The 23,891-nt window shown below is 45.5% G+C and overlaps 1 protein-coding gene across 3 annotated transcripts in view; it reads left to right on the forward strand.

Moving 5' to 3' along the window:
• Nucleotides 1–23,891, forward strand: part of GALNT1 (polypeptide N-acetylgalactosaminyltransferase 1) — an 83,461-nt gene that overhangs the window by 29,826 nt on the left and 29,744 nt on the right. For all 3 annotated transcript variants that reach the window (XR_015696400.1, XM_014070845.2, XM_014070844.2), the window contains exons 6-7: nt 18,033–18,240; nt 18,885–19,055. Coding sequence is in view for 2 of the 3 variants with exons in the window: in XM_014070845.2 (XP_013926320.2) it covers nt 18,033–18,240; nt 18,885–19,055 (379 nt within the window). In the remaining variant the exon portion in view is untranslated. The remainder of the gene's footprint in view (nt 1–18,032; nt 18,241–18,884; nt 19,056–23,891) is intronic.

Here is a 23,891-nt window from a genome sequence, read left to right on the forward strand (position 1 = left end):
GAGCAGTCAGGACCCTGGTCTCAGGCTGTTGTCGCTAAATGCCAGGTCTGTTGTTCACAAAGCTCCCCTCGTCCGGGACTTAATTGTTGACGAGAGGGCAGACCTGGCATGTATTACTGAAACCTGGCTGGGCACAGAAGGAGGAGTCCCCCTTGTAGAGATGTGCCCAGAGGGATTTCAGGTGCTTCATCAGCCGAGAGCCCAGGGAAGGGGTGGCGGTGTGGCTATTGTAATCCGGGAGTCTCTGTTACCTCGTAGGGTCCCTGCTCCGGAGCTTGTCGGGTGTGAGTCCCTGCTGATAAAGTTGGACCTCAAGGGTCAAGTGGGTTTGCTGCTAACGTACCTGCCTCCCAACTGCGTTGCAGCATCCCTCCCCTCGCTCCTCGAGTCAGTAGCCGAGCTGGCAGTTGAGTTCCCCAGGCTTATAGTTCTGGGGGACTTCAATTTGCCATCGCTCGGTGAACGCTCTGATGGGGCGCAGGAGTTCATGGCTTCCATGACAGCCATGGGCTTGACCCAAGTAATTCGGGGCCCAACCCATGCAGCGGGTCACATGCTCGACCTCGTATTCCTCTCGGAGCAGTGGATGTGTGATCTTGGTCTGAGGGGTAATGAGATCATACCCCTGTCGTGGTCAGACCACTGCCTACTGAGGCTTGACTTCCGGAGGCCAAACCCCCACCGTAGGGAGGAGGAACCGACCAGGTGGTTCCGCCCCAGGCGACTTATGGACCCGTTGAGGTTCCAGACGGAGCTTGGGGTCATTCCTGATACTCTCGCCCACAGTTCGGCGGAGACTCTGGCTGCCGCCTGGTATTCGGCAGCGTCGGAGTCTCTTGACCGGATTGCGCCACTACGGCCCCTCCGGGTCAGTGGATCCCGGAGGCCTCCTTGGTTTACCGAGGAGCTCCGGGAGAAGAAACGCCGGAGGAGATGCCTAGAGCACCTGTGGAGGTCCGATAAGTCCGAGGCGAACCGAGCACTTTTAACTACCTGCACCAAGGACTATATCCGAGCACTAAGAACTGCTAAAAGATCATACATCTCTGCCTTGGTTGCGTCCGCCGAGTCACGCCCAGCCGCCCTGTTTAGGATAACCCGCTCCCTCCTCAATAGGAGGGATGCGGGAGACCCCTTGCAGGGTAGGGCTGAGGACTATGCTCAATTCTTGGCGGACAAAGTAGCTCGGTTTCGATCGGACTTGGACTCCACCGCAGTAGATCCAGCCGAGACACAGGAGGACCATTTGCCACACCATCTCTGGGTTGAGTTCCAGGATGTTGCCTCTGGGGATGTGGACAAGGCCATTCGAGCTGTAAGTGCCTCCACTTGTATTCTGGACCCGTGTCCCTCCTGGCTGGTTGCCAACAGCAGGGAGGTGACACATGGCTGGATCCAGGCGGTCGTGACCACCTCCCTTCGGGAGGGGCACTTCCCCGCCGTACTTAAAACGGCGGTGGTGAGACCCCTCCTGAAGAAACCATCCTTGGATCCAGCCATTTTAAACAACTTTCGTCCTGTCTCCAACCTCCCCTTTATCGGGAAGGTTGTTGAGAAGGTGGTGGCCTTCCAGCTTCAACGGGCCTTGGAGGAAGCTAGTTATCTTGACCCCTTCCAGTCCGGCTTCAGACCTGGTTACAGCACAGAAACCGCTTTGGTCGCATTGACCGATGATCTCTGGAGGGCCAGAGATGGAGGCTATGCGTCCATCCTGGTTCTCCTTGACCTCTCAGCGGCTTTCGATACCATCGACCATGGTATCCTTCTGCGACGACTGCGGGAGGTGGGAGTGGGAGGCACTGTTTTACGGTGGTTCTCCTCCTACCTCTCGGACAGGTCACAGTCGGTGTTGGTCGGGGGGCAGAGATCGTCCCTGAGGCCCCTAACATGTGGGGTGCCGCAGGGTTCGGTCTTATCCCCCCTACTATTTAACATATACATGAGACCGCTGGGCGAGATCATTCGGAGGCACGGGATAAAATACCACCAATATGCGGACGATACGCAACTGTATCTGTCCGCCCCGTGCCAACTCAATGAAGCGGTGGACGTGATGAACCAGGGTCTAGAGGCCGTTAAGAACTGGATGAGCGCTAACAAACTGGTACTCAACCCGGACAAGACCGAGTGGCTGTTGTGCTTCCCTCCCAATAATTTGGCTAATATACCAACGCTTAGGCTGGGGGGTCAAATTTTATACCCCTCAGATAGGGTCCGCAACTTAGGAGTCCTCCTGGACCCACAGCTGACTTTTGACCACCAGCTGTCAGCTGTGACCAGGGGGGCATTTGCCCAGGTTCGCCTGGTCTGCCAGTTGCGGCCCTACCTAGACCGGGAGGCTCTCACAACAGTCACTCGAGCCCTTGTGATCTCTAGGCTGGAATACTGCAATGGGCTCTACATGGGGTTGCCCTTGAAGTGCATCCGGCGGCTACAGCTAGTCCAGAATGCAGCCGCGCGAGTGATAGTGGGCGCACCGCGGTTCGCCCACGTTACACCCGTCCTCCGCGAGCTGCACTGGCTACCTGTTGGTCTCCAGGTGCGTTTCAGGGTACTGATGACCATCTTTAAAGCACTCCATGGTAGTGGATCTGGGTACTTGAGAGACCGCCTTCTGCCGATCACCTCCCTAAATCGACCAATTAGATCGCACAGACTGGGCCTCCTCCGAATCCCATCTGCCAGTCAATGCCGACTGGCGACCACACGGAGGAGAGCCTTTTCTGTTGCAGCTCCGACCCTGTGGAACGATCTCCCCGTTGAGATCCGTACCCTCACCACTATCCAGACCTTCCGCGCAGCCCTCAAGATCTGGCTCTCCCAGCAGGCCTGGGGATAGGTTCCCAATTTACCCGCCCGAGTGTTTGATTGCTGAACGAAAGTTGTGTTTTTACTATTTTTTCTTTGTTCACATTCTGTGTTGTTTTGACACTGCACCCCCCTCCCTTGTGGTTGTAAGCCGCCCTGAGTCCCCTCAGGGAAAAGGGCGGCCTATAAATCCCAATAAACTCTAAACTCTAAAGTTCAAATTCTGTGCCCTCTTGTGTAATCAAGGGTTCCATTACAGTCAAATAGCTTCTCCAATCAGATGCAAGTAACCTTTGGTTTCTTCCTCCTCACAACAGATTCAGCGCACCATTTAAATAGTCTTTGTTCTAAAACTAAAAAAGTTCAGCATAGTAAACTTAGAAGTACAATCCTCTAATAATTTAAATCCTAAAATTTCTGAAGTTGTTTTCTGAAATAGTTTTCTACTTACTGTAACTTGATTACAACAACTCTTCCCTTCCTTGCCATCTTAAAATCATGGACATTCAGAAATGATGATAGTTCAACAAAAAGGAGAAAGCAAGCTGTGGCCAAGAAGAGCCTCTTTTTATTGTTCATTCTAAATCAGTGGTTCTCAACCTTCCCAATGCCGCAACCCTTTAATACAGTTCCTCATGTTGTGGTGACCCCCAACCATAAAATTATTTTCATTGCTACTTCATAACTGTAATTTTGCTACTGTTATGAATCATAATGTAAATATCTGATATGCAGGATGTATTTTCATTATTACAAATTGAACATAAAGTATAGTGATTAATCACAAAACAATATGTAATTATATATTGTGAAATATTTATTTCTAATTACAAATAAATGAAATTTTGTTTTGAAGCAGGGTGTGGCATGGGTAACAGTCAATATAACAGTAAACTACATTGCTACATTTTGTGAGAGTATGCACAGTGTGAAAAAACAAGCATTGTTTGGCGCATCCAACTCATTGCACAGTTGCACAAAATATGAAACTCACTTAACGACATTCTTGCTTAGCAACCAAAATTTTGGGCTCAATTGTGGTCATATGTTTTCCTGGGTGCTGCTCTGGAGAGTCCAAGCATGGGTTAAATACAGCCAATCTGCCCAGGACTGAATTGAAACTTTAAACCACGCCTCAGGTGCTGACTAATCCTCAGATTTTTTTCAATTCAGCTAGCCCAGTGAACGCGCTTCCAGTTTCTCTTCATTCCTAAGTGATTGCTTGGACTCTCTATTTTTCTACTTTATTACAAAATTTATCTTCTTCTTCCTGATTATAGGAGCAGGCTTGGTGAGTTTTCCTTTTACCCTTATTCCCTGGTTCTCACCAATTTCAGCCTCTCCGGTGTCCTGGGTTCGCTCAGGTGCCATGAGGCCGCAAGCTGCTGTTGGGGAAAGCACGTGGGTCAGAGTGCCAACGCCAGCACAATCGCAGCGATCCTGCTGCAATCGTAACCTCTCTGGGACATCCGTTACTGCTGACTGTGCTTCTGAGTGAGCCGGCTGTTGGCCCAGAGCCTCAGAGCTCTCTGGTGTATGCGGGTAACCATTTTAAGTGGATTACATGTGGTGGTGGCCATTTTGAGAGGGTCACATGTGGCGGCCATTTAGAGAGTGTCAAAATTCAATTTTTTGCTGCGAAAAGCAGCTACAGCCGCCTGATTGCCTGTCTCTTGCAGGTCGCCACTAGAAGCCTTCCTGTCCGGAATTCTGGCAGGTTTGCTAACTCACAGCTCCACTATTGCGGTAGAGGGTGGCAGCGGAGGTTTGTGGCCCACGTGGTCGTGCCCCGCATTAATTGACCTGCGTGGGTGCTGGGAGCTTGGAGCTCACATCATTCTCCTTCACCAATCAAAAGACTGCTGAGCTTTGCTTACCCCTGCCTTCAGTGCCTCTGCACCAGAGCGCTAAGGCCAGTTTCATCTGAGGTGGTGAGTGTGGGAAAGTTATCTTCCAGGCCTTACATCCCCACATTCAATAATGGCAGATGGGGCCCCTGAGTAGCAACAGATTGGTCCCTCCACCAGCAGGGCCTGTACCAGACAGACTGGCAAGACAGCCAGGGAGACCATCAGAGCAAGCAAGCCTTACTCTACACAGGGGACTAAGCAGGGCCTGTACCAGACAGGCTGGCAAGACAGCCAGGGAGACCATCAGAGCAAGCAAGCCTTACTCTACACAGGGGACTAAGCAGAGTTCGGGCCTGGACAGATGCCATCAGATGCCAAAAGGATTTAGAAAAGCAGTTTTCTAGGGCTCAACTACAGGCCCAGCCTTCCAGGCCTGTTTCTCATGAGGATCACTCGCCCGGGGTTCAGCCTGGTCAGGATCCTCCAATGTTGGAGAGTGAGGATGAAGGCCAGGAATTCTCCTCTTCATATTCCATTGCAATGGCAAGCTCCTCTGGATCTTCTATGGCCGATCGAGCAGACCTATTAGCATGTCCTTTTGATCCTGAAGAGGAGTCGGTCACAATGGGCCCCCTTGCACCCCAACAACTGGCCATTCATCCCCCACCCGGAGCTCGCTCCCCAGAAGATAGAGGACCCGATCGTTCCATAGAAATGCAGAATATCATTGCCAGGGCTATTTCCCAAGGAATAGAGGTTGCAATGGGCCAAGCCCCTGCGCAAATCCCGCCCACCCCTGACCCCGGGGCCTCCACAAGATGTTGTTCAGGCCCAGCTCCCTCAGTCGTTGCACTCATCCTTGGCCAGTGAGGACTCTGACTGGGAGGAGGATCTCGGTCCGGGCTAGAACTAGAATTCTCTGGGGATGAGACTGCTGTTCCCAACAAGCCAGCCTTTTCTGGCTTGTTCAAGTATGCTCATTTCAAGACTATTTTGAACAAGGCGAAAGCCTTGGCCCACTTGGGTACTAGCACTCCGGCTCTGGCTGCTCCTGCACCAGAGGACCTCAGTGAGGGACTCTTTGAGAAGCCAGAATCTACTCAGAAAATTGTGCTGGTTCCAAAATTGTTCCTTAATGTAGTGCTACTTCTAGTGATAATGACAAGAAATTTTACATGGTTGATCCAAGTCTAGAAGACTTACTGAAATTGCCTCCCATGGACGCGCCTGAGCAATTCAATGCTCCCCCCCTGAACTATTAGAAGGGTTCAAGGCGGAGGACAAAAGGGCTGAGAATACCTGCCACAAGACTCATCAGGCGGCGGCTTGGGCCATTAAAGCTTCCGCTTCTGCGTCCTTTCTGTCCAGGGCGGTGCTACTCTGGCTGAGACAGCTCCTCGCCAAGCTCCTGGCTGGGGATACCAAATTAAGGCAGGATGTTAACAAAATTATTGCAGCAACAGAGTACATTGCTGACACCACTCTGAATCCTAAATTTGCCTCTAGATCCCACCAAACGCCTCTTATGGCTCAGGCATTGGAACACAGATATCCGCTCCAAGTGGAAGCTTGCCTCAGCTCCTTTAAGGGTAGCAAGCTTTTGGGGGAGGCCCCAGATCATGTCCTTGTTGAAAATAAGGACAAAAAGAAGGTCATGCCTTCGGTTAACAAAAAATCTGACTGCAAGGGTTTGCAGACTTATAGGAGGCAGCCCTTTCAGAACTTGGAGCAGCAATCTACCTCCAGTTCCTTCCAACGTTCCTATTCTCAAGGCACGGGTAGGTCCCAGGACCATCAGCCCTTTTGTGACAGAAACAGTCAACAGTCCTTCTCTAAATGTCCCTATCGCGGAGGGTCCAGTTCCAGACCCTTCAGACGTAATAAGTGACCATCAGCGAACGGCTCCCATAGGAGGGCATCTTCAGCTGTTCCATTCCCAATGGGAGCGGATCACGTCGGACCAGTGGTCCTTCAGACGATACGCATAGGTCTAACGTTAGAGTTCATTTCCCCCCCCTTCCCGACACTTCGTTCGGTGTCCAACCCCCTCCTATTCGGTCAAGAGGACTCTCATGGAACAGGAGATCCTTTACCTCAGAAACATAAATGCCATAGAATCGGTTCCACCAGGTCAGGAAAGGACAGAGTTTTATTCAATACTCTTCCTTGTCCCAAAGAACTCTGGGAGGTGGAGGGGGATCCTCGATCTAAAAAAGCTAAACCATCATATAGCATACTGGAGCTTCAAGATGCAGTCCCTTCAGTCAATTCTGGATTGCATCAAGCCGGGAGATCTCTTAACATCCATAGATCTCAAGGAGGCCTACCTCCACATCCCATTTGCAAAGCTCACCACAGTTTCCTGAGATTCTTTTATGCAGGCCGCCGCTACCAGTACAAGGTTCTGCCATTCGGCCTGTCCTCGGCACCTCGGACCTTTACAAAAGTCCTAGCTGTGGTGGTGGCTTTCTTGAGACCTCGCCCGGTGTGCCTGCATTGCTACCTGGACAATGTCCTCATTCAGTCATCATCATGGCAACAAGCGATGCAAGACCTGCAATACACACTGCGAACCTTCCAACAACACAGGTTCTCCATCAACAAGGAAAAGAGGCATGTGCATCCGACACCACCAGTTGCCAGGCCTCCCTGTCTCCAAAGCGGTTGGCAAGCATCAGAAGCCAGGTGTTGCAGGTACTGCAGTCATTGCAGGCATCGATCGTGCAGCTGTCATAACTCCTTGGCAAGATGATTTTGTGCCTGTCAATAGTACCTTGGGCACGCCTTCATTCTCGACACCTACAATGGCTCCTCCTGCCCTACCAGAGGGCCAACATGAGCAACTCTCAACAATTGATTCGTGTCTCACCAAAGGTACGTCAGTCCCTCCAGTGGTGGCTGTCCCCCGCACTGGCAAAGGCCACCCTTTTCAAAGAGTCTTCCTTTGTTCAAAACTACAGACTGGACAAATTTGCTTCTGCGGAGGTGGCATTTGGGAGGCGAGTTCTCTAGGGCATTCATACCAGCGGAAAGACCCTGGATGCTTTCGTTTCCCGCCCTAGTGACATTTAGCTTGGATATGTCCCATGCCTGGACTCTCCAGAGTTGCATCCAGAAAAATTGGCTTACCTGAAGGGTCCTTTTCTGGGTGCTGTGAAAGAGATTCCAACCCCACCCTGGGGTCTGCTCTGCCATTTGTCATATGATTTCTTTGGATTTGTAGATAATTTTTTAACGACCTTCATTGACTTGGTTCCTGAACTTCTTAGCACACATTGTCCACGCCTTCATTGAAGAAAATCTGAGGATTAGTCAGCACCAGAGGTGTGGCATAAAGTTTCAATTTAGTCCTGGGCAGATTGGCTGTATTTAACCCATGCTTGGACTCCCCTTCACAGCACTCAGAAAAGGGCCCTTCAGATCGACTTCCTGGGGGCGGAGCCTATCGCCGAAGAGGGCTCAACGGAGCTCCTCTCAGAGATCTGGTCTGTATATCTAAATAAGATCATAGATATCACCCCTTTTTGGCTAGAAAGGGGCAGGGAGTTTTAGCTCTGTGGCTAGGGTCTATTCGTAATTCACAGCCTTTTTCTTTTTTTTTGGCTGTGGACGGAGATTAGATCCAGCGTAAGCGGAGCCCTTATCTCCAGCCAGTTCTTCTCAGCTGCCTTTTTTTGCAGCCCTAGACAGGCGACCCCCCCCCCCCAGGACAAAGCAAAGTTGTTTGAAGCTAGGATTAATACGGGCGGGTCCCACCCCTATGAGATTTATGCTTTTATTACTATCTTAAACACCAGCCTCATTTGCCCTAGAGGCTTCTTTGTTTAAACGGACTTCAAAATGGCGATTTCTCTCCGTTGGTGACTGATAGGGGATGTACTTAGCCGGCTTTACCTTCCTGCAGACCGCTCTTAAACAAAATAATTTTTTTTGGGAAACAGAGGGGAGCGAGAGCGCTGTTTATTTGTTTATTTATAATGGCACCCAGGTCAAAATCGAAGCGTCTCTCTACGAATGTGCTTAAAGAATCTACGAATGAATTTAAAGAATCTACTATGAAATCGCTGCCCTTGTCTCCTACGCCCTCTACTGGAGAATTCTTAACACAGGAATTTTTCTTTCAAATGCTTAATGACTTTAAACAAGAAATTAAAGAATTTGTATTGGAGCTATATGGTAATTTAAAGTCTAAGATTGCCCAAATGAAGGCGAATACGTTTGTAGCCGTGTCTGCCCTGACAGATTATACCGCTGAAATGGAGAATAAATTGGAAAGCTTGGAGGAGGCTAATTCTAATTTGACTACTAATATCCAAACATTACAACAAAAAATTAGAGATACTCAAGAACAGCTCGTTATGATAAACTTTAACAAGAAGGCATTTGCAATAAGAGTCAGAGGATTCCGCGAAAAGGAGCGAGAGAATCTGAAACAGACCTTTGTTGAAGCCTTCAGCCATGCGGTGGGAAGCCCGGGACTTAATTTTGATTGGCAGATTCGGAAAATCTATCGCCAGAATTCGTTGGTAGCAGAACAGCGACAGCTCCCGAGGGACATAATTATATATTTCTCCACAAAAGAATCCAGAAACGCGATCATGCAAAAGTTTTACAATAACAGGTTGCGAATTGATGGCCAGGATTTGATTGTCTTCAAAGAAATACCATCCCAGATGTTAAAAGCAAGAAGAGACTATACTTTCTTAACTAAAGAGCTTAGAAATCATCAGATTCAATATAAATGGGAGGCCCCAGCCGGCATTACGGTCACATTTGAGAATCAAAGACTTCGTCTCAGTTCTGTTTCGGAGGCTCGAGATTTCTATTACAAGACTTTGAAGGCGGGACTTCCTGATTCACTTGGAAAAGAGGAAAGACAAGCCGAAGGAGAAGGCAAGCAGCAGACCACATGGCTGCAAGATGGAGGGGGTAGCTCTCCCTCTCTCGGAGAAGCAGAAAAGCGGAGATCGAGGATTTAGACATTCTAAAATATTCGTCAAAGTTGTGGATTGAATGGGGGTTTGCGACCTCTCTCCGGTAGAAAAAGCGGAATCGGATATTGGTGGGGTGATGCTGAATGTATATTTGTAAAATGCATGCAGAATGATTTACGCTGTTTAAATCCTGTTAGAAGGGAAAGTTTGATGAGATTATTTTAAAATAGAAGGTAAACTGATTCTTGTTGAAAGTATTATTTGAATATGTGGAATGATCCATGCTACTTAATTTTTCTTAGAAGGGAAAGCTTGGTGAGATTATTTTGAGCTAGATTGTAAACTAATGTCTGCATAAATTTGATAGTGGTAAATATCAGAGAAGCAAGGGATGAGGGTAAAATGCATGCGGAATGATTTACGTTGTTTAAATCCTATTAGAAGGGAAAGCTTGATGGGATCATTTTAAGATAGAATGCAAACTGATTTTTGTGTAAAGTAATATTTGATCCACGCTGCTTAAATTTTACTAGAAGGGAAAGTTTGGTGAGATTATTTTGAGCTAGATTGTAAACTGATGTCTGCACAAATTTGTATAAATTTTGACTCTTGTGTGAATTACTGTTTGAAAATAAGGTTAAGAAAGATTATTTGGAGGGACTATGGGAAATAGTGGTAAATATTAGAGAAGCAAGGGACGAGGGTAAAATGCATGCGGAATGATTTACGCTGTTTAAATCCTATTAGAAGGGAAAGTTTGTTGAGATTATTTTAAGATAGAATGCAAACTGATTCTTCTGTAAAGTAATATTTGAATATGTGGAATGATCCACTCTGCTTAAATTTTACTAGAAGGGAAAGTTTGGTGAGATTATTTTGAGCTAGTTTGTATACTGATGTCTACACAAATTTGTATAAATGCTTATCTGAATATAAGGTTAAGGAAGATGAACTGGAGAGCCTACAGGAGGTTGGGGTAAATAACAAAGAAGCAAGAGACGAGAATAAAATACATATAGAATGATTTACACTATTTAAACATAAATAAAGATGGGGGGCTGAGCTTAATACAAAGAGTTCTTTTTTTTCTTTTTTTCTTTTCTTTTTTTTTTCTTTTCCTTTATATAATTTGTATTTTCTTTCTATCTATTTTTTTTAAATATATTACTTTTATTTTTAATCCATACGATCATAAGATACTTTAGACAGAGGGCAGTGCCAGGTGTGGGCCCTGGGAAGTCGGGAGGATTAGGGATGGGGATTTATGGGGGGTGGGTGGGTGGGTGTTAATATAGTCTCAATAAGAAAAAGAATGCACTTGTATACGGTTGTTCTTTTTTTTTCTTTTCTTTCTTTATATTTTTTTTTCCTTGGTTTATTTTATTTTTTATCATATTATATTAATAAACAACAGTTGAATAAAGGAATACACCAAGGGGAGAGGTAGAGGGAAAGAAGAGGGAGGAGTAAGGAAGGAGTAAGGGGAATGTAAGGAGGGCGTGCTGGGAGCAAGGGGAGAAGGAAGGTTTGAGGGGAAAGGGAAGTAGGAGGGGAGTGTTAGAGGGAGGAAAGGAAAGTTGGAGGGGGAAGATGGGGTGTGTGGAGGATGGAAGTGTCAGGTGGGGTTGTGAATGATGAGTTGTGTTTTCTTTTTTATTTTGTTTTATTTCTTTTCTTATAGCAAATATCCAGTATATAAGTGACTGTAAAATGGAATGTGAAAATGAATAAAATATATTTGAAAAAAAAAAGAAAGAAAGCAAAGGGCCCTTCAGATAAGCCAATTGTCATTCTCTTTCTTTCTTTCTTTCTTTCTTTCTTTCTTTCTTTCTTTCTTTCTTTCTTTCTTTCTAACTTCCTTCCTTTCTTCCTTCTTTTCTCTTTCCCTTTCCTTTTCTTTCTCTTTCTCTCTCTCTCTGTGGCTCTTTGTCACTCTTTCTCCCTCCTTCTCTGTTTCACTCACTCACTTACTCACTCTGTCTGTGTCTCTCTCTTTGTGCCTCTCTGTCTGTCTGTCTCTCTCACTCACTCACTCTCACACACAGAGAGACATACACACACACATACTGTGGTCGCCTTTTTGAGTGTTCCAATCAAAACGGGAATGGCTGCCGAGCTCTAACGCTCCGGCTACCGAAAAGAAACAGCGGGAAAATTCCAGGCGACGAGACCCCGAATATGACAACAGAGGGGTCCTCGCAAACGATCAGCTGTCAGGCTTCCAGGGAAGGTAACTTTCTGAGGAGGGGGCCACCTCCGGGTGGTCCCGGGACGGCGTTACCTCCCTCGGTGACTTTTCTTCCGATCAGCTGGGCGGCGGCGGTGGCGGCGTTGCGCGAGCGGCGGCGGCTTCGGCCCCGCTGCCTCAGGAGGCTGCCCCGCTGCCTTGGGAGGCTGGATCCGGACTTTGAAGTGCCTGTTTGGTTTGGAGGTTTATTTTTCTACCCTCATCGTAATCCTGGTGCCTGGCATCACGGCCCTATTGACGGCTCCCTCTTGAACAGCTGGGCGGCGGTGGTGGCGGCGTTGCATGAGCGGCGGTGGCTTTGGCCCCGCGGTCCCAAGAGGCTGCCCAGCTACCCTGGGGGGCTTGATCTGTGCCCTGATCAGAGGGTAAGGAGCTGCATGGAAGTACCTGTTTGGTCTGGAGGACTTGGTTTCTATCCCCACCATAATTCTACTGTTTTGTATTGCGGCCCTGTTGACTGTTTTTTCTCCCCTTGGTACGACATCTCCTTTGGGTTTTATTGCTGCTTTCACTGGGCCTTGCAACGTTTTATCTACCATCTATCTTCCTGGATTGTGATCCCAGGACTGCAACAACAAACTTTTTATTGTGTTGGGTACCATCTGCTGCTGTTGCTGCCTCAGGAGTGCCACGTCAGACAAAACTGTCTACCAGACCATCTTGCATTGGACACCATTACTCCGGAAAGGCAGCATATGTGGTCCTCTGACTCCCTCCAGTGGCCATTACTGGCGCTTCCTCTAGTTCTTGGCTGGTTTCATCATTTTTACCATCTCTACCGCCTTCTTAATTACCACCTACCCACTCCACCTACAATTACATCCATAATTACATCTACCGGGCCTCTACACATACGAACTAACTGCATCCAGCTGGTTAATATTATCTTTTATCGCCCAAGGGAAACCATCTTAACTGCCCAGACTTTGCCTTTACTGACACTATTGATAAATCGGACTTTAACAGCTTTAATAATTTCTTCTAATCGCCTGGACTTTTTGGGACCTTCCCAAATATATAAGAAGGGACGAAGGCTACTCTCCCTTCTATATATATTCTTTTATAAGATCTACGGACGCTGCGCAAACTTTTAAATGGTATGGTGAGTGCATGGGATTGAATGTGTGAATTGGATGATCCCACTTTTTATTACCCTATGACTCTTGTATTTTATGTGTTTTAATTATTACGTGGGGACCGCTTGAGTGTATAAATGAGTGTGCTTGATTCGGAGGACCTGCCGGGAGTTGCGGGGGCTATGGGGGTGGCTGAGGGGGCTAAAGACACGGGAGAGGGTCGGGGTATTGCGGTCGTGACAGGGAGGGGCAGATACGGCGGGGACTCTAGGGCAGGCCATTACCGGGGAAGGAGGGTTCGCTACATAACAGAGATCCCTCCTTCCGGCCCTAGGAGTCCCACTCCAAGACCAGATGGTGTAAGTAATCAGGACCCTGGTCTCAGGCTGTTGTCGCTAAATGCCAGGTCTGTTGTACATAAAGCACCTCTCGTCCGGGACTTAATTTTAGACGAGAGGGCAGACCTGGCATGTATTACTGAGACCTGGCTGGGCCCAGAGGGAGGAGTCCCCCTTGTAGAACTGTGCCCAGAAGGATTTCAGGTGCTGCATCAGCCGAGAGCCCAGGGAAGGGGTGGGGGTGTGGCCGCTGTTATCCGGGAGTCGTTAGTTCCTCGTAGGGTCCCTGCTCCGGAGATTGTCGGGTGTGAGTCTTTGCTGTTAAAGTTGGACCTCAAGGGTCAAGTGGGTTTGCTGCTAACGTACCTGCCTCCCAACAGCGTTGCAGCAGCCCTCCCCTCGCTCCTCGAGTCAGTAGCCGAGCTGGCAGTTGAGTTCCCTAGGCTGATGGTCCTGGGGGACTTTAATCTGCCGACGCTCGGTGAAAACTCTGATGGGGCGCAGGAGTTCATGGCTTCCATGACAGCCATGGGCTTGACTCAAGTAATCCGAGGCCCAACCCATTCGGCGGGACACACGCTTGACCTTGTATTTCTCTCGGAGCAGTGGATGTGTGATCTTGGTCTGAGGGGGAGTGACATCGTACCCCTGTCGTGGTCAGACCATTGCCTACTGAGGCTCGACTTCCGGAGGCCAAACCCCCACTGTAGGGAGGAGGAACCGACCAGGTGGTTCCGCCCCAGGCGTCTTATGGAGCCAGTAAGGTTCCAGACAGAGCTTGGGGTTATTCCTGATACTCTCACCCACAGTCCGGTAGAGACTCTGGCTGCTGCGTGGCACTCGGCAGCGTCAGAGGCCCTCGACCGGATTGCGCCACTGCGGCCCCTCCGAGGCAGCGGATCCCGGAGACCACCTTGGTTCACCGAGGAGCTCCGGGAGATGAAGCGCCGGAGGAGATGCCTAGAGCACCGTTGGAGGTCCGATAAGTCCGCATCGAACCGAGCAATGGTAACCACCTGCACCAGGGAATATACTAGGGCACTTAGGGCAGCTAAAAGATCACATATAGCCTCCCTGGTTGCGTCCGCTGAGTCCCGTCCAGCCGCCCTGTTTAGGATAACCCGCTCCCTGTTGAATAAAAGGGAGGCGGGGGAACCCTTGCAGGGCAGAGCTGAAGAATATGCCCAATTCTTAGCGGACAAAATTGCTCGGTTTCGGACGGACTTGGACTCCACATCTGCAGTTCCAGCCGAGACTCAGGGGGACCAAGTTCAACAGCTCTGGGTTGAGTTTCAGGAGGTTACCCCCGGGGATGTGGACAAGGCCATGAGAGCTGTGAGTTCCTCCACCTGTGCTTTGGATCCGTGTCCCTCATGGCTGGTTTCTAACTGCAGTGAGGTGACACGAGGCTGGATCCAGGCGGTTGTAACCGCCTCCCTTCGGGAGGGGAACTTCCCCGCCACACTGAAGGCGGCGGTGGTGAGACCCCTCCTGAAGAAGTCATCCCTAGATCCAGCTGTCCTTAATAACTACCGCCCGGTCTCCAACCTCCCCTTTTTGGGGAAGGTTGTTGAGAAGGTGGTGGCCTTCCAGCTCCAACGGTCCTTGGAGGAAGCAGACTATCTAGACCCCTTCCAGTCAGGCTTCAGACCCGGTTACAGCACTGAAACCGCCTTGGTCGCATTGATGGATGATCTCTGGAGAGCCAGAGATGAAGGACATCCCTCCATCCTGGTCCTCCTTGACCTCTCAGCGGCTTTCGATACCATCGACCATGGTATCCTTCTGCGAAGACTGCGGGAGGTGGGAGTGGGAGGCACCGTGTTACGGTGGTTCTCCTCCTACCTCTCGGACAGGTCGCAGTCGGTGTTAGTGGGAGGGCAGAGATCGTCCCCAAGGCCCCTAAAATATGGGGTGCCGCAGGGATCGGTCTTATCCCCCCTACTATTCAACATTTACATGAAACCGCTGGGAGAGATCATCCGCAGGCACGGGATTAGATACCATCAATATGCGGACGATACTCAATTGTATCTGTCCGCCCCGTGCCAAATCAATGAAGCGGTTGACGTAATGGACCGGGGACTCGAAGCCGTCATGGACTGGATGAGGATTAACAAGCTTGTGCTCAACCCAGAAAAGACCGAGTGGCTGTTGTGTTTTCCTCCCAAAAATTCGGCTATTAATCCAACACTCAGGCTGGGGGGTCAAATTTTACACCCCTCAGAGAGGGTTCGCAACTTGGGAGTCCTCCTGGATCCACAGCTGTCATTCGACCATCATATAGCGGCTGTGACCAGGGGGGCATTCGCCCAGGTACGCCTGGTGCGCCAGTTGCGACCCTACCTGAACCGGGAGGCTCTCACAACAGTCACTCGGGCCCTCGTGATCTCTAGGCTGGAATACTGCAATGTGCTCTACATGGGGCTGCCCTTGAGGAACATCCGGCGACTTCAGCTAGTACAGAACGCAGCCGCGCGAGTGATCGCGGGTGCACCCCGATTCACCCGCATTACACCTATCCTCCGCGAGCTGCGCTGGCTACCTGTCGATCTCCGGATGCGCTTCAAGGTGCTATTGACCACCCATAAAGCCCTACATGGCAGTGGATCTGGATACCTGAGAGACCGCCTTCTGCCAATTACCTCCCTACGGCCTATAAGATCTCATAGGTTAGGCCTCCTCCGCATTCCATCGGCCAGCCAATGCCGGCTGGCAACCACAAGGAGGAGGGCCTTCTCAGTAGCGGCCCCGACCCTTTGGAACGAGCTCCCCGTTGAGATCCGTACCCTCACCACCGTCCAGGCCTTCCGCACAGCCTTGAAGAACTGGCTCGCCCGTCAGGCCTGGGGATAAGGACCATTACCCCGCCCGAATGGTGTATGCATGTTGTGTATTATTTTATTATGTGTCGTTGTCTTAGTATTGTATTGTATTGTATTCCCCTTTCCCTGGTTTCTGTGAGCCGCCCTGAGTCCCCTCAGGGAAAGGGCGGCCTACAAATAAAATCAATTCCAATTCCAATTCCACATTTGAAACATTCAACAACTGGCCTTTATTTATGGTTTTTTGCAGCATTCTACAGTCATAGGACCAAAATATATGGTTAAAAGTACCTGGCAGCAGCGGTTTTCCCTGGGGGGCTCTGCAGAACAGCCCAAGACCGATGCCACCACATCTGCTCCCTTCAGGGACAGGTCCTCTTCAGAAGAACGAGGCCTCTGTGGTCCCCCTCATGTTTTTCGTCTTCTATGCCATGGAAAACATAGGTGCGCGCATGCCCCGCACAATTCCAGCCCAGAGTAGGACCAGAGCCCCTCTCCCAAATGGCCCTTCCTCCCTCGGAGGGCTTTGGAGGGCTTCAGAGGGAAGCTTCTGCAGAACTCCGGCAAGTTAGAACAAGTTCCTGCCATTATGATGTCTCCGAGGCTGTAATTGTGTGGGGGGGGTTTCCGCATGCCTATGTTTTCCACGGCGCGGAGCCATGCTGACGTTCTATGTGGCTGGAGCATCGGCGCGGCAATAACTCCGGAGCCCATCTGGGAAGACAAGGAATGCAAGAGGGACCCCGTCTCCTGTGGATGGGCTCCGGAGTCATCGCCAGCCATGCAGAGTCTCGGTGTGGCTCCACGTCATGGAAAACATAGGTGCGTGCACCCCCACACACACAATTACAGCCTCGGAGACTTCGTAATGACGATAACTTATTCTTATTCGCCCGGGCTTCTGCAGAAGCTTCTCTCCGAAGGCCTCCAAAGCCCTCTGAGGGAGGAAGGGCCAGTTGGGAGAGGGGCTTTGGTCCTGCTCCAACCTGTAACTGTGCGGGTATGCGCCCACCTATGTTTTCCACGGCGTGGGACTGTGGCCAGAAGATGAATGCGAAGGGGACCAGTGGGGCCTCGTCCTTCTGAAGAGGACCTGTCCCCGAAGAGGGCAGATGTGGTGACATTGGTCTTGAAATGTTCTGTGGAGCCCTCAGGGAAAAACACTGCAGGGGATGGCTTTTTAACCAGGCAGCTGTCAGAGAGAAGAGGGCAGTGCATGCTCGTGTCTTAAGCGATCCCTGTGAAAGGGTTGTTCGACCCCCAAAGGGGTCGCGACCCATAGGTTGAGAACTGCTGTTCTAAATGGGTTCTTCAGTGGTGAATTTGGTTCTTGGTTGACCTGTTCTCCACCCTCCCCTCAGCCAGAAATTACTAGATTATTTCTTCAAGAAGCTCTTGGAGAGCATCCAGCCATCCATGGAACAAACAAAAAAACCAATTTCAAAAACCTTCCCTTCCCCAGGGAAGTTTCTCCAGAGTTAGAAACCAACGCTAAAACTGAGATATATCATCAAGTTGCAATTTTCAACAGAAACCATCCCTCTTTCCATATCCATTTTATTACTTCTGTCTCCCATTTTTAATGTATTATTTGCTCTAGCTTGTTGCTGGATTTGTGGTTGTTTCTTTTATAGCTGAAATCAAGTTAAAATCTGCCATTGGGAATTTCTTATATGAGGGTAGAATAGTAAGCTTTTGTCTATTGGCTCTGCCTTGTTAATTATGTCACGTCCATATTCTGCACACAGAAAGAAACTTCATGGTAAGTCAAACTTTCTGTTTCTTCAGAAAGAATTGCCAAAAAAAGGAAGGACAATTCTGCTGAATAGTCTTCTCACTGATCAAATTGAAAAGTAATTTAGACCGAAGTCAATCTACACATTTGACAAATGCTAGTAATGGTATATATGCAGGAAACATTTAAATCACATTTTGTTTGACATTGTTTTTCAGACTTCTTGAAGAGACCATTGGAGAACTATGTGAAAAAATTACGAATACCAGTGTATGTGATTCGAATGGAGCAGCGTTCTGGACTCATCAGAGCCAGATTGAAAGGAGCTGCTGCCTCTAAAGGCCAAGTCATTACCTTTTTAGATGCTCATTGTGAATGCACTGTAGGTTGGCTTGAGCCTTTGTTAGCACGGATTAAAGCTAATAGGTAGTTATTTTTTTAAACGTGTTAAAGATTGATATTTATTAATTTAGTTAACTGTGTTTATAATAATAGTCTTTCAAAACGACTAAAATTAGTTTCTTTTGAGGACTTTGTTGTTCAGTAGAGCATATTTTGACAAAAATAAGCAGCAGAATAAACCCATATTTAAATGGACTGTGTGTGTATAATGGATTGAAATTCCAATAATTACAGTTATCCCTGTTTTTCCCCAAACTTTTTTTAAAAATACAGTTGCTTTTTTAAAGCAAATAAGACTTTAATATGGGTTCATCAAATGTTAATGTTATAGTTTGCTACTATTTTACTTTGAAAGCTGTAGAGTTTCAAAGAATCTCACATGTTTTGCCTGGAATACTAGCTTTGTTAAAGTCAACTGGACATAATCTTTGTAATATTTCATCCTCAAGTTCTAAATCTGAACAGGGGTCCAGATGATTTAGTGACATACAAGTCTCTAATAGTCTTGTCCCTAATGATACGTCATCATTACAGTTAGTCTCCAATGTTTAAAAATTAGAATCAAAATCATTTAATAATATGCTACATAATTGTTCCCCTATAGTGAATAACACATAGCAATGTTATTATCTTTTGTCTATAACAATTTATGTCATTTATTTCTCTAGGAAAACTGTAGTTTGTCCTATCATTGATGTAATCAGTGATGACACATTTGAATACATGGCAGGCTCTGATATGACTTATGGAGGATTCAACTGGAAGTTAAATTTCCGATGGTATCCTGTTCCTCAGAGAGAAATGGATAGAAGGAAAGGTGATCGGACTCTTCCAGTTAGGTAAAGAAAACTGATTCTTGATTAAACTGAATACTTTAATGGATATTCAGTTTGATGGATATTCCTTTGAGGGTTAGAAATAATTACAAGGCTCTGTGATTAATGAGTTAATATGAAATATATTTCTCAGAAGGTCACAGTCAACAACCTGAAACCACTAGTCCATTTCCAAAATCAGAGGAAGATGGAAACCATTCCTCCACCCAGAAATAAAAATCTTTAAGCTGTTAACACTGTCTAGACCAATGTCCTGTTTTATGAGATGGGCAATATGAATATGACAAATAAGTAAAAAATGATCCATAATTTTACCATAATTATTTATTTGATAAATGGAAGTCACTGAAATTGTTTGGTAATGGCTTCACAACTTTTCTACAATTTCCATATGAGCTTCCCTATAATCTCCATATCATGCCTATGGAAATTTATTCCTGCCAATTTCTCACCTAGCTATTGAAAAAAGTGACAAGCATTATGTGATTCAGAATATTTTGAAGAGTGTATAGCAAAAAAAGGATGCTATTGGTTTATTTTCAAGTTAAAAATTTATTTATTAATAAAATTTATATGAATATGCAACATACTCAAGAATTCCTGTATTAAAGCCAAATACTGTATTTGCAATAATTAATGCATTTGTGTTTGTATATAGTGAGGATAATGGGGAGCTAAAATGATAAATTATTTGTTTTGCATTACTAGATAGCAATACGATTATGAGTTTGTTTTAAAAGATCATTTGTAAATATATGAAAAAGTTAAAATATTTTTGGAACAAGTAATCCTTGGCTTGTGACTCTAATTAGGACTAAACTTCCATTGCTAAGTAAAATGTTCATTAGTGAAACTTCACAACTGCGTTATATAGCAGTGCCAGTTCCAATAGTCTCAATTGTGATTGTTAGGCCAGGACTATAATTTGCCCTATAATTCTTACCCATAACTTTTACTCCTCTTCTATCTACTCCCCATTTCTGCTGTTTTGACTACCTTGTACTCCATTGCTGCTGCCTATTCCTGCTACTCTTCCATGTGGCCTCCCCACCACAAGCCTTGCCATACCTTACTGCAGCTTTTCTCCCAAAGTCCTTTCAAAGGATCAGCAACCATCTCTGCTGGTACAATTTGTCAAAAACTGGAGAAAGAGAACAGCAAAAGTCAGGTAGGGGCAGTTAAGATAGAGGATAGATGGAGGGAGATGGAGGAGGAGTTAGTAGAGAGTGGGGGTGAAGATAGGTGGGTGGAGGGATGTCAAAAATATAGACAAGCATCTGAATTTTGATCACATGATACTTGGAGTGCTGCAATGGCTGAAACTTCAGAGACTGATGGAAATTACCATTCATTCAGTACTTTCTGTCATTGAACAAATGGTTATAACTGGAAGACTATTTGTAAAATAACTTATTCGAGATTATCAGGATAGTGTTGGCTTGTAAGGTAACCTCTTATTTAGACATTTTGGGCTTGTATAGGGTAGTGTGAATATTTTTGGGTGAAATGGAGTTTCAACACATTTCTGACATACTGGCCAAAACGTGATCATACTGATAATTACTTTTCCAGAATATTTTCAGGGAATGTAAATGTTGTAATGTAAAATACTTAATTGATTAAAACCATAATATTCTATGTTCAGTACTTGTGGCATCATCTGGTAATGACAACATATAGAAAAAATCCTAATTGGAATGTAAGAGCAGTAGTAAATGGCAAAAAAGATAAATTAAACAAATGAAAGCAACAGGAAATAGGCAAATTAAACATTTGTGAAGGTAAGGAAAAGGGAAAAGAAATGATAGATTTGAGTGAAAGTAAAATAACATGGAGTAAAACTGAAAACGTGTAAAAATGAACACGTTTACATATATGTAGAGTATGAATGAAAAAGCTAAAGCATATTGGAATGTAATTGATATCTAAATTTTTCACCATGCATGTGGAAGTAGAAACTCAATTGATGTCTGGTGTCATAATCTATAGACCAAAATAAATGAATCCATAATTGATTTGATTATGATTAAAAATTAAAATCAAATGGTAGACGCTAGGTTATGATTGTAGGTCAGATTGTTATGATTGTTAGTTTCAAGAGAATTTGGGAGGAAATATACATTGAAAAAAAGAGTGAAATTAGAATAACTGCAAGAATAGAAAGTTTAAGCTCTATAAAAAATAATTAGTAAATACATTGCCAATAGGATGAAAGAAAGAGTACCTGAAAGGCACTGAAAGACACATATGAAAGTTAGATATTATTGAAGTTTATTAACACCCTATCACTAGTAACTTTTAAGAAAGTTCTAAGACATTTGTTCTCTGAAGCCTCTTAGAACATAGAATAACAGGGTTGGAAGGGATCTTGGAGGTCTTCTAGTCCAATCCCCTTCTCAAACAGGAAACCCTGTACCATTCCAGCCAAATGGTAATCCACCCTCCTTGAAATCATCCAATGAAGGAGCACCCACAACCTTTGGAGGCAAGCCATTCCACTGAGTTGTTCCACTGTTCTCACTGTCAGGAAATTTCTCCTTAATTCCAGGTTGGATCTCTCTTTAATAATCTTTTACCTATTACTACTTTTCCTGCCCTCAGGTGTTTTGGATAATAGGTTGACCCCTTCTTTGTGACAGCCCTCAAGAATTGGAAGACTTCCATAATTCACGTATAGTCCTTTTGTTTGTTAGACTAAACATATACATAGTTCCCACAACTATAAAATGAAAGGAGGGGGGATTTTTAACTTTTTGACAGAAGCATTTTATTGATTTGTTGTACATTATTTATTAAAGGTGTATTGAGAAGGATTTTGTCCTAAATGTCCGTAAAGCATGATCCAGTTTCTGTGCCTGGGAATACACTATCCTAATATATTTAATACTAAGCTAAAAAGGAGGAGCCAGTTTGGGATAATGGTTGGATAACCAGTAGGATAACTTTGCACTAGTCACTTTCTCTACCCTTAGGAAGGAGGCAATGGTAATCAAATCATGCCAAGAAAACTATAGGGACAGGTCCAAGCAGTCTCCAAGAATTAGATACATATGAATGAAAGGGTGAAAAAAAGCTAAGACAATCCAAAACCTGAATTAAAAATAATCTAAAATCAGAGAATCATTGTGTGGTTTAAAGCTAAAATTATATCCATGACCAAAACCTAAACAATTATATTCTGTTATCTAAAATTATAAATATACTGCTGGGCATTTAACTGTTATCAAACTTACCTTTATGTTTTTCTGCAGCTACTGACAGATGTGCCCAGCTGATGTGAGGCACGGCCTTCCTACAGAGGCTGCCTTGTACCGTTCAGCAAACTGGTGCCGATTCTTGGAGTTTTTGGAAGGCTCCACCAAATTTCATGAGGAACTTTTGAACAATTGTAAAAATGAACTTGTTTAAAGACAGGTGTAAGGTGGCTTCTATAGAAAGGCTGCATCTCACATTGTCTGGTGTGCTTGTCAGCAGTTCAGTAAAGCCCAAAGGTAAGTGAAGCAATATATGCCGCTGGGGCCTATAACTGACTGAGGCCTCCTGGAGCAGGCTTGGGCCTCTAGAGCTATAATAGCTTTGTGTGTGCTAAGAGTGGTTGGCTGAGATAGCATGATGGGGACAGTTGTAGTAGTCCTGTGGTTGGTCTTAAACCAGGTGGACCGCCTAATGCCCAAATTGTTATCATGTGATCATGGCCACAATGCAGTGACAGTAAATTAACAACTGCAATGATTTGCTAAGTAACCATGGTAAAAAATAAATAAATCATAAAATCGGACACTGTTCATTTAACAAGGGTCACTTGAGCCACCCAGAGTCTCTTTGGATAGTTAGATGGGCAGCATATAAATTTTAATAGATAAATAAACAACAACCGCCATGCTTAGCAATGGAAATTCTGATCCCAATTGTGGTCATAAATCAAGGACTGCCTATAGTAACCATTAGACAGATAAGATACTCCATGATTAGTAAAAAATTCCATTGCTGAGGTTGCTTTTATGAATTATATAGTATAAGCATTTTTTATATAGTATAAGCATTTTTCCCCACTGGAAGCTTGAAAAAATATTCCAAGACATTTCATAATTTTGGTTTTATGAATGTGAGAATTCAAAACTTGGGTTTTTTTTTCATATTTTTTCTCATTCTTCCTAATCCTTGCAATAAATGGCAAAGAATCTCAAAGCACATTTAATATTTGCTGCTGATCTTTAATAAATGACTAGACAATAATTATCTAGAAAATCTGTTTTCTTTTTTTAGAATACGGATTATTGCTGTTTCCTGATTTTCAGAATCATTATAGTCATTAATAAAAATCAATAAAATAAGAGGGAGGCTGTAATTTATCTACCAATAACTCAGAATCTAGCTGTTATGCTATCTTTTCTTTTCATAAGTCATCCCCACAAAATTTAATAGATCCAGGAGGGAAAAAAGCTTAATCCTATAGAATTATATGTATCTAATATACATACATACATACATACATACATACATACATACATACATACACACACACACACACACACACACACACACACACACACACACTCTATTTTAGTTATAAAATAGTTATAAATATGGTTTACTTTTGAAGTAATATAGATTGGATGATAATTGTCAACCCTACAAGGCAGACTCCACAGTGGACCAAAAATATATTTATTTAGATTGCTTATTTTAGATTTCATTATTTTCAAATCTGATTATTCTTCCCTTCATCCCTGTATTACATTCATGTGAATTCCAGGGCGGGGGGAGTGTCTTGAGTCATTTTCATAATGCTCCCATATTATTTTAATTTAAGGAGTGTTTCACTGTTACTTTAGTAAT

The sequence above is a fragment of the Thamnophis sirtalis genome, unplaced genomic scaffold, assembly GCF_051295495.1.
Source record: "Thamnophis sirtalis isolate CommonGarterSnake01/CBP01778 unplaced genomic scaffold, rThaSir2_p1.2 scaffold_4, whole genome shotgun sequence".
In the NCBI taxonomy this organism is placed as follows: Eukaryota; Metazoa; Chordata; class Lepidosauria; order Squamata; family Natricidae; genus Thamnophis; species Thamnophis sirtalis.